Genomic DNA, 9,813 nt, shown 5'->3' with positions numbered 1-9,813 from the left:
ATTCTTGGCAAGGGAAACTTGTCAGCTAACAACTTTTTATTTATTTGGCGATAGTCTATCACTAAACGCCATTTTTTTTCTTTTGAATCCGGTAAGGATTTCTTTGGGACTAGCAATAATGGGCTATTATATTCAGATACAGCTGGTTCTACTATCTTGTCTATTATTAATTTAGTTACCTGTCTCGATATTTCGGCTTGTTGTGAATGGGGTGTTCTATAGTTCTTAATATAGCTTGGTTCATCATCTCTCAATCTTATCTTTTGTTTGTAAAAATTATTTGTAGTGATTGGCTCTGTCTCCAATCCAAAAATATCAGTATATTGTGCAGATGGAAAGTTTTTCTTTAATCTGCTTAAAATTGATTCGGCTCTTATGGAGTCGTTTAGATCTGCTATTTTGTAGTTAGTTAATGGTTCAAAATTGATTTTGCTTACGTTTAAAATTTTATTGCTGTTAGTTGTTGTCGTCGTGCGTCACATCGAGTTGCCTTAAACGGCTACCCCACCCATTGGTTCCCGAAAGAAAGGGCAGACTAATCCGTGGTAGTAGAACACGTTTTATTCTGGAAGAATTCAATGTTTCACAATTGCAACTAACTTAACTTATTAGCTCACCGCAGTGTGTCCTCCAATTCTTACACTACAATGAAAACCTAAATTTTCCCGGCAATTTACAATGGCGAAAAACAATGTGCCCAGACACATATGCGCTTACAAATCCTTCCACATTCGGACTTCTCAAAAATACTAACTAGCCTATCGATAACAATATTCGATCCGCGACATTCGAACCGCTTCACTCAAATCCAAAACTGCAAGTTTAGAGACGGGTCGCATCATTGTTCTAGATAGGCCGTTGTCGTTCACGCGCACCTTAGCGCGTCTGACGACTCCATCAGCTCCGCTGTAGATCTCCTCCACGATGCCCTTGCGCCACTCTCGTCGGGCCAGTCTGTCTTCCGGATGGGGTCCCATTATCGGCGGCATCGGCCGCGCTCGCTGCAACTTGCACTCGTTGCACGATGAGATGACTCTCCGCATCACACGCCTCATCTTTGTGAACCAGAACTTTGTCCGGATCTCCGTAATCGTAGCATCCACATTTTAATGCTTCATCCTGGCGTAGAAGTCTCTCACAATCAGCTCTGTCAGACTGTGCCTGTGTGACAGTAATACAGGCCTCCTCGCACTGTACGGCATGCACAGTGCGGCATCAATTCTGCCGTAAGCTCGCAGAATCCCGTCCTCGTCTAGGTAGGGCACCAACCCTCGAATGTCGCTCGATCTAGCGACGTCCTGTCCAGTTTCCGCCGACCTCATCTCGTCGGGGAACGACTCCAATTGTGCCTGTCTGACCAACAGGTTCTCCGCGGCCTTACATTCTGCTGCAGTAAGGCCGTATTCATCGAGCTCGTTTCGCTGTTTGCGGCACCAGCGCGCAAACCGTAGGACCCAGGCTGTGGTCCTCACCAGGCGACTGAAGCTCGAGAATCTCTGAAACGGAATAACAAAATCGTCTGCCGCAACTAATGCAAACTCACTGGGAATCTCTTCTTCATCAGGGGCATCTGGAACACGCTCAGTTCCTTCCTCAGGCCCCGACCAGCTGGCTGCCTCAAAAATGCAGGTCCTCTTAGCCACCTTGATTCCTGGCTAAGGTCGACTCCTTTCTGCGACCGCGTCGCATCATCAGCCGCATTGTCGGCTGTAGGCACCCATCTTCATTGGGAAACCTTCGACGACTCCAAAATCTCCGCCACTCGGTTGCCAACAAACTGCTTATACCGGCGGTGGGTGCTGCCGATCCATCTCAGCACCGTCTTAGAGTCCGTCCATAACACCAGGTCCGTGATTTCCACACTGTGCTCCTCCTTGTCAGTGTTCATCAGCCTGGTTCCAAGAACTGCTGCCTGCAGCTCCAGCCGTGGGATCGTCATCGTTCTCATTGTGGCACACTTCGTCTTCGCACTCACGAAGCTCACCTGCACGTCGTCGTCCTCATATGTGACCCTCCAATAGGCCACCGCCGCGAATGCTGCCTGACTAGCATCCACGAAGACGTGCAACTCTACGGCCCGGACTGCTCCACGCCCAAAATAATGGCGCGGACATCGGAACTGTCCCACGGCGTCCATCTCTTTGCGCCAAATCGCAAAGGCTTTGCTTAACTCCTCCGGTAGTGGTTCGTCCCACTGGATCTTCTGCCTCCAAATCTCTTGCAGCAGCAGCTTCGCTGTAACCATGAGGCAGCACAGGAATCCCAGGGGATCAAACGTTGCCATCACCAGGCTCAAATATTCCCTCTTCGTAGGGACTCGATGAGTGGAGCTCAGGACGCTGCTTGGCACTCGATGATACTCCACGTTGAATCTGAAGTCATCTGTTGCTACTTGCCAACGCATTCCGAGGATCTTCTCTTCAGCCTCACCCCATCCGACGCTCTTGACTCGACCAGGTCCTAAAGCCGTCTCCACGGTGGGTGAGCTGGATGAAAACTGGCATAATTCGAATCCAGCATCCTTGTTTATCTCCTTCACTCGGGTAGATACGCTGATAGCCTCGCTCAATGTAGCGAAACTGTCCACATAGTCATCGACATAATGGTAGTCGGTGATGGCCTTGACCGCTCTCGGATTCGAGTCCCGATACTTCAGGGCATTCATAGTCTTCACGTAATGCGCAGCGCTCGGCGAGCAGGCTGCTCCAAACGTCATTACGTTCATCTCATAGACATCCGGATCTCTCTCGTCGTCGCCATCTCTCCAGAGGAATCGTTGGGAACATCTATCCTCGGGTCGGATCATCTTGGTGGAACATCTCCTTGATGTCACCGCAGACTCCGACGGCTCCCTCTCTGAAATGAAAGAGCACAGCTGGCAAAGGCTTATAGTGCTGAGGCCCTTTGTCCAGCTCCGAGTTTAGCGAGGTTCCTCCAACTTTGGCTGCAGCATCAAACACAAGCCGTACCTTGCCGGGCTTGTTTGGGTTTTCGACACCAAAATGTGGCAAATACCATAGGCGATCGCTCCTTACCGCGACCTCCTCCGGCTGCAGCCTCCTCGCATATCCTTTAGACACGTAATCCTTTATAATCCGATCGTATTCCTGCGCCAACGGCTTGTTGCGCTTCATCTTCTTCTCGACGTTGACCAGCCTCCTGTACGCCATCTCATAACTCGGTGGCAGCACAACGTGGTCGTCCTTCCAGAGTAATCCCGTCTGGTAGCGACGCCCCACTTTCACCGTGGTGTCTTCGAGTACCCTTTGGGCCCGAACATCGTCGCTGGCTGCGACCGGGCTTTACTCCAAAGTTCTCCATGTCGAAGTAGTCGTCCACCATATTTTCCATCGCGTCATCCACTGACACGGCAAGTAGGCAGGACCTCGGTGACGGCGTGGTCGGTTGCCCACTTACAGGCCCAAACACAACCCAGCCCAGCTCGTTTGCGGCCGCATACGGTACCTCTCGAGCGAACCGCCTCGTCCTAAGTGGCAACCCCAGATGTCCGTGATCCAGGCCGATGAGCAGCTTCGGCACCACGGCTTCATCGGCAGACGCGCATCCCTGTGCACGCCCTGGACATCTCGTCGGCTCAATGTCTGCATCGGCAAACTCAAGCTCGAAACGGCATAAACGTTTTTCAATACATGGCGAGTGGGCTTTCCAACTCCACTTATCTTCAGACTCACCACGTTGGTAGGCTCTCTGGTTGCCTTACCTCCAAACCATTGGATATTTAGCTGCCGACGCTCTCCTTGCACTCCAAGATCCCTTCGTAGCTCGTCATCGATCATCGTGACGGAGGATCCCTCATCTAGGAGCGCATACGTATCCACCTTTCGCCCCGCTCCGTACAGCGTAACCGGCAGTATACGGAACAGTAGACGGCCTCCTTCGGCGTCAACGTAGCTCAAATTCCTCTGCATGGGCGCTCCCGCTTCACGCGGAGCTCCTCTCTCCAGGCTGTTGCTGGGAACGGCTGGCTGCCGGTTCCTCTCCTGGTCCCTGTGACCATTTCGTAGCGAAGGCCTCCTGGCCGGGCTGCGTCTGGAAACTGCTGGCTGCTGGTTCCCTTCGTGGCGTCTGAAGCCACCTCGATGCAGCGGCCTTCGCTCCTCGTCCGCACCATGTAGCAGACGGTGATGCTCCCTTCGGCATCCATTAATCTGGCACTCACCTTGCGTATAGCAGGATCTAGCCGTGTGCCCGCTTCGCAGGCAATTGAAGCAGAGCCGATGCCTCTTCACATTGCTCCACCTTTCCTGTGGCGAAGCTCCAATAAATTCTCTGCAGTTCAATATTCCATGCTGTCCTCCACAGGAGGACAACCTCCATGCCGATCATCCTGTTGATCGCATTCATTATGGTCGACGCTTGCATGTAGAAGTCGACGCCTCGGCTCCTTTCCCTCGACGTCCTAAACCGTGCACACCACGTTTGCGTACTCCTGTAGGCACGCGCTGAAGTCGACTACAGTGGGAAAGGGCGCAATCGTTGCAGCATGCCTGGCCCAGTCCACTCGCTTGCTCGTTGGCAGCTTGGCCACAAGCTCCTCAATGAGGGTTGGGTTCCCCAGGTGCTGCTCCGCCTTCGCTGACTGCAAGAAGGCCGCGAGGTTACTCACTCGGGTTGCGAAGGGAATGATCTTCGCCAAATTGTGCTCCGAAATTGGCTGCACCTCTCGCACGTTGTTGAGCTGGCTGCGTATAAGCTGCTCCGGTCGGCCGAACCTAAAGCGCAGCTGCTCCATCACGGCGCTGACATTCCCTGGATGAATCAATAGCGCCTTCACTGCCTCGCGCGCTTCATCCTTCAGCGCCTTCAACAACCTCTGGTTGTTCTCCAGGTCCGTGCAGTTGTACGCTCGGGTCGTCTCCAAGAACGCACAGCTGGGCTGCCCTCCAAATATAGGCAAGTCCGGAAGCTTCCTTGGCCCATATGCTCCCTGGATTCCACTCGGCGTCGTCGCGGCGTAGGATCCGACAAGTGGCGATGCTGTTGCCGCATTGTGGATGCTCACGCCCGGTAGCACGAGTCCATGCGCTGGCTGCGCAGTGCCTGTTGCACACAGTGGCTCCACAAAATAGTTGCTAGTCGTTAGCAATGGCGGTCCACTCGAAGATGGCGGCAGCGTACAGGCCGCACCGTTCGTACCGTCACCGTTGTATGGCACCGACCCGACCCCGTTATGTAAGGCCTCCCCGTTAGATGTGGATATTGGCTGGCCGCTCCAAAATGGCGGCCGCCCCGACGCTCCACTGTTGGCGCCAACTGCGCTTGGGCCAACTGCGATTGGCGCGCAGTTGGCGGTGCTTACACTTTCCAGGGATCTAGCCTTCTCCAGCTCCCTCTCCAACGCTAAGATCCTCTCCATGAGTTCCAACGCGAGGGGCTGGTTCACCTCCGGTACTGAACTCGCAGCTGTGACAGCAGTACTTCTAGGTTGGGAAGCTAATGTAGTCACCGTAGTGGCCGGGCAAGGAATCGACGCCGCCGTGATGTTCACCCGCGTCCGAGTTCCTGCTCCACTACTGGCTGGCTGCTGACTCACTGTTGTTATAGGGGTGGCTTCCCCTCCGTTCAGCCGGGCACTCTTCCTGGGGGAATGCTGCATCTTCCCCAGCTCCAAAATGGCGGCGCCTCTGCGCGTCCAAAATGGCGTCTCTGACGCCTCGTGCCGCTACCTGCGGCCACGGATGCTTGGAGCTCCTTGCGCCTTCTGACCGCTGGCTGCGGTCTCCACAAATGACGCTTCTTGCGTCTCCTTGTCGCTGGCTGCGACCCGTTCGTACCGGCCTTCGACGCTGGCTGCGTCCCTCTAAGTCGCTGACTGCGACGCCACTGTCGCTGGCTGCGACTCCTCTGCCGGTACGTAGCGCTGGCTGCGCTTACACAAATCCTCCTCGCTGGCCGTCTAAAGCGTCACTCCAGCTCCGGCAACTCTCTAGCTGGCCGTCTAAACCGTCATTCCAGCGCAAGTTGCCCCTGCAGTCGCCCTAGGACTGCGAATAAAAGGCTGTCGTCGTGCGTCACATGGAGTTGCCTTAAACGGCTACCCCACGCATTGGTTCCCGAAAGAAAGGGCAGACTAATCCGTGGTAGTAGAACACGTTTTATTCTGGAAGAATTCAATGTTTCACAATTGCAACTAACTTAACTTATTAGCTCACCGCAGTGTGTCCTCTAACTCTTACACGACAATGAAAAGCTAAATTTTCCCGGCAATTTACAATGGCGAAAAACAATGTGCCCAGACACATATGGGCTTACAAATTCTTCCACATTCGGACTTCTCAAAAGTACTAACTAGCCTATCGATAACAATATTCGATCCGCGACAGTTGTGTTTAGTATTCGGATGTATGTGGTTTTTGAATCTGATATCGAATTTCCGACAAATACACCATCTTCTATTTCCTGATTGGGTATTAGAATTTGGTTATCCACCGAACTTACGGTAATTTGCCTGATAACCTCACAACGAGATGGTATGGTTATTTCAGTGTTATCGATATTATGAAAAATTGGTATTTGTATTTCTTGTTTAATATTGTTTGGTCTTAGAATGAAAAAATCACTTTCTGTAGTAAAATCTAATTGGCAATTGAATGTTTTTATGAAGTCGATTCCAACTATTCCGTAACCAGGGATCGGAAAATTGTCGTCCACAACATGAAAATTGTGCGGTACTATATAGTTACCGGTTCTCATCTCGAGAAGTGTTAAGCCTATTGAATTTATTGAACCCTTTCCAGTTCCTGTAATTTGTGTTATATTATTACGATCAAGATTCAAAAGTTCATCTGAATTTTCTTTAATGACTGATATATCGTCGCCTGTGTCTACTAGAAATGTAAGTATCTTATCTGTGTGTTCATTTGTACTTTAATGAAAATATTTAGATTAAGAATGATGGTATGTTTTAGTGTTCTTGAAGTCCTAAGGGAGCCTGCTGGTTTTCCGACGTACCTTGTGCATGTCTGACATTACCATTTTGGCTATAACTTGAGAAATTGCGGTTTTGGTTGTTATAGTTACCACCGCCTCTGTTCTGGTAGTTATTTCCTCTATATCCTCCTCGTCCTCTGCCATTGCTATTTTTATAATTATTATAGTTGTTGTATTGGCCGGTGTTGTGGCTATAATTATTTCTATTATTACCACCTCGGCCATTTCCTCGTCCTCGGTAGTTACCTCTGTTGTAACTTCCTTGTCCTCTCTTGTAAAACAAAATGGAACTTGCACTTCCTGTCATCTCAGTACTGCAATGGATATATTTACTTATAGCTTCGTCCATTGTCTTAAATGTTCCTGCCTCTAGGATTGTTTTTAGTTTTCCGTGATCGCAATTCTTTGTCATTGTATTGATTGCTTCCTTTGTGCTAAATTTGATTGCATGTTCTGGTTGCAATCCTTCATCTATATATAAAGATTCAAGAGACTTGTAGGTTTTCAATTTCATTTGTAAATTGTGTGGCTGTTTTACCTTTTTGTTAAACATTTGCCATTTTTGCTCTTACTACGTCCGTTGTTTTTCCTACGACCACTTCTTCTAATTTCCTGATAATGGCATCAATTGTAACTTCATTCTGTACTCTATAGAGTGTTGTTCCGATTATTTTCGATTTAATCACTTCAATGGCAATAGCTTTATGTGGTCCCTTAGTCAGGTTAACCAACTTGATTGCCGTGATAAATCTACACAAATTGATCTTTTTACCGTCAAATTCCTAATTTCTAAGTTTAATGAGAACTTTCGATACCTGAGACCAATGATCTCGATTTAGTCTTTCCTTGTTATCATACACTAGTATTCGTGCTTCGTTGAAGGAATTTACCAGAATATTTGCATGTTTCTTTATTGTCGGTCCTAGAATAGGTCTATTTTGTGACAAACATTTATGCGATTTTTCAAATTCGTTTCTTATTCTTGTTATGTTTTTACATAACTTATTCCATTCTATTGTAAAAATTGATACTTGTTAGTATATATTTATATACTCATTCTTTTTTTTTTATTTATTTTTGTTAAATTTTTTTTTTCAGTTTTTTTGATATATATATTTTTTTTATAGCTTATTTTTTTTTGTCTAATCCCTGTCAAGATTGTTCGCCCTACTCATATATCTTCTTTTCAATATTTTGTTATGTTTTATGAACAACGTCAGAAGGAACTGGGCCACACTGGTAATTGTCAAACCCACAGTCAAAACCCACAGTGCTTGAATATCTTCTGTGTGATCTACTATTTTGACGTTGTTCACGACATTAGCCGTGTTGTCTTTGGTTTGACTATCGTCAGATCCGAACCAACCCATAGTTGTTAATTGAACGATTATTTTTTTTTATTAAATTTTGATTAAAAATTTTATATTTCTATTATTTCTTCCTACACGTATGCCTGCCCAAGAAAAAGTTAGTTAGAGGGCATGTGTACGGTTTACAATGTTTTGCTCTATATAATTCAATACCGTACACATGTTTTTAGTAAAAGCCTAGCAGAGATTAGTATTTTACAAACAGCGTTTTCACGCATCGGCTTGAGGTATTTATTCTTAATATTAAGGCAGATTGGGGCATTGGTATTAAATACAGCATCAACTGCGTTATTGCGCACTGTAATGACCCGCTTACTAAGGGTAACACGCGTTATGATTTATAGTTATATATATTCAGTTCGTTTATTCAGATCTATGGTAGTCGCACATCCACGCTGCTTGGCAGTACGCTCAGGAGTAATAGATTCTCTCACTCAGACACTAGGCGATCGCTAGCGTCTCTCCCGTCGCTGCTCTCCCGATGCTTGGTTGTTGGCAACGCCGGTCGCCGCATCCCTCCTTTATTAACAAGTTTTAGCTTTAATGGCGGCAGGGGTGGCTGGATCCCGAGGCTTCCTTTTGTGGGCTGGAGTACTGCGTTCTCCGAGGTAGGTGTTGATTCCGGTAAGCTGTCATCTGGTTGCGGCGTTGGGCAGGAGGCTGGATACGTTTGGCTAGCTGGAACTTTCTTAAGATGTGAGGCATTTCTTGTTAGTTTTCTACCACCCCTTTCGATCACCACAATATTATTGTGTCGTTCTAAAACCGTAAATTCCGTCTTGTCGAAGTTTGATGTAAGTTTGTTTGGGAACACTACGTTTTTCAAAAGCACCTTGTCGCCCACTTCTATATCGACTTCCTTTGCCCCTCTTCTTTTGTCGGCTGCCTGCTTTCCCTTATTTTTTTCAATAATATCTTTATCTCTCTCTCCAGAGTCTAAGGTATTCTCGCAAATATCCCCAATGAACATCAGCTTTGTGGGCGCAGACCCTGTTGTTCCATGTGGGGTTACTTTGTACATAAGAACGAATTTTTGGATTTCCTCTTTGTAGTTTTTTCGATTTGCGTATGCTATTTTTAAGCGTTTTACAAGGGCTCTGTTCATGTTTTCAACTTCCCCGTTTGCTTGCGGCCAATACGGTGGTGTTCGAACTTGTTTAATGCCGCACGCTTTGCAGTAGTTAGAAAACTCCTCGCTAACATATTGGCGTCCATTATCCGTTCGTAGGTGCTCAGGATATCCCACTCTACAGAAGATCTCTTTCATTGCCTCTACCAGGGTCGTTGAAGATATGGTTTTAAGAAACTTATGCTCCATATATCGTGAGAAATAGTCAATGAAGACTAGAACATATTCATTGTTGGGAAGCGGACCTAGTATTGGAGTTTACGACGAAAGACAATATTAGATTTACGACTTGGCTTGTAATTAATACCCGGCTCTCTTAGGAGCTTATAATTATTACCCAGCCTCAGTTCAATAATACCTCCC

At 47.7% G+C, this 9,813-nt stretch overlaps 1 protein-coding gene across 1 annotated transcript; it reads right to left on the bottom strand.

The window, feature by feature from the left end:
* Nucleotides 1-539: 539 nt before the first annotated feature.
* Nucleotides 540-2,821, bottom strand: LOC120321426. Its single transcript, XM_039373819.1, has 2 exons — nucleotides 618-2,821; nucleotides 540-565 (listed from the first exon to the last, which is right to left on the bottom strand). The coding sequence occupies exon 1, from the start codon at nucleotides 2,804-2,806 to the stop codon at nucleotides 1,724-1,726; it is 1,083 nt and encodes a 360-aa protein (XP_039229753.1). The 5' UTR covers nucleotides 2,807-2,821; the 3' UTR covers nucleotides 540-565; nucleotides 618-1,723.
* Nucleotides 2,822-9,813: the final 6,992 nt, after the last annotated feature.

This window comes from Drosophila yakuba, chromosome 3L, assembly GCF_016746365.2.
Source record: "Drosophila yakuba strain Tai18E2 chromosome 3L, Prin_Dyak_Tai18E2_2.1, whole genome shotgun sequence".
NCBI lineage: Eukaryota > Metazoa > Arthropoda > Insecta > Diptera > Drosophilidae > Drosophila > Drosophila yakuba.
The sequence above is the reverse complement of the archived record's forward strand: the minus strand, read 5'-3'. Positions and strand labels throughout refer to the sequence as shown.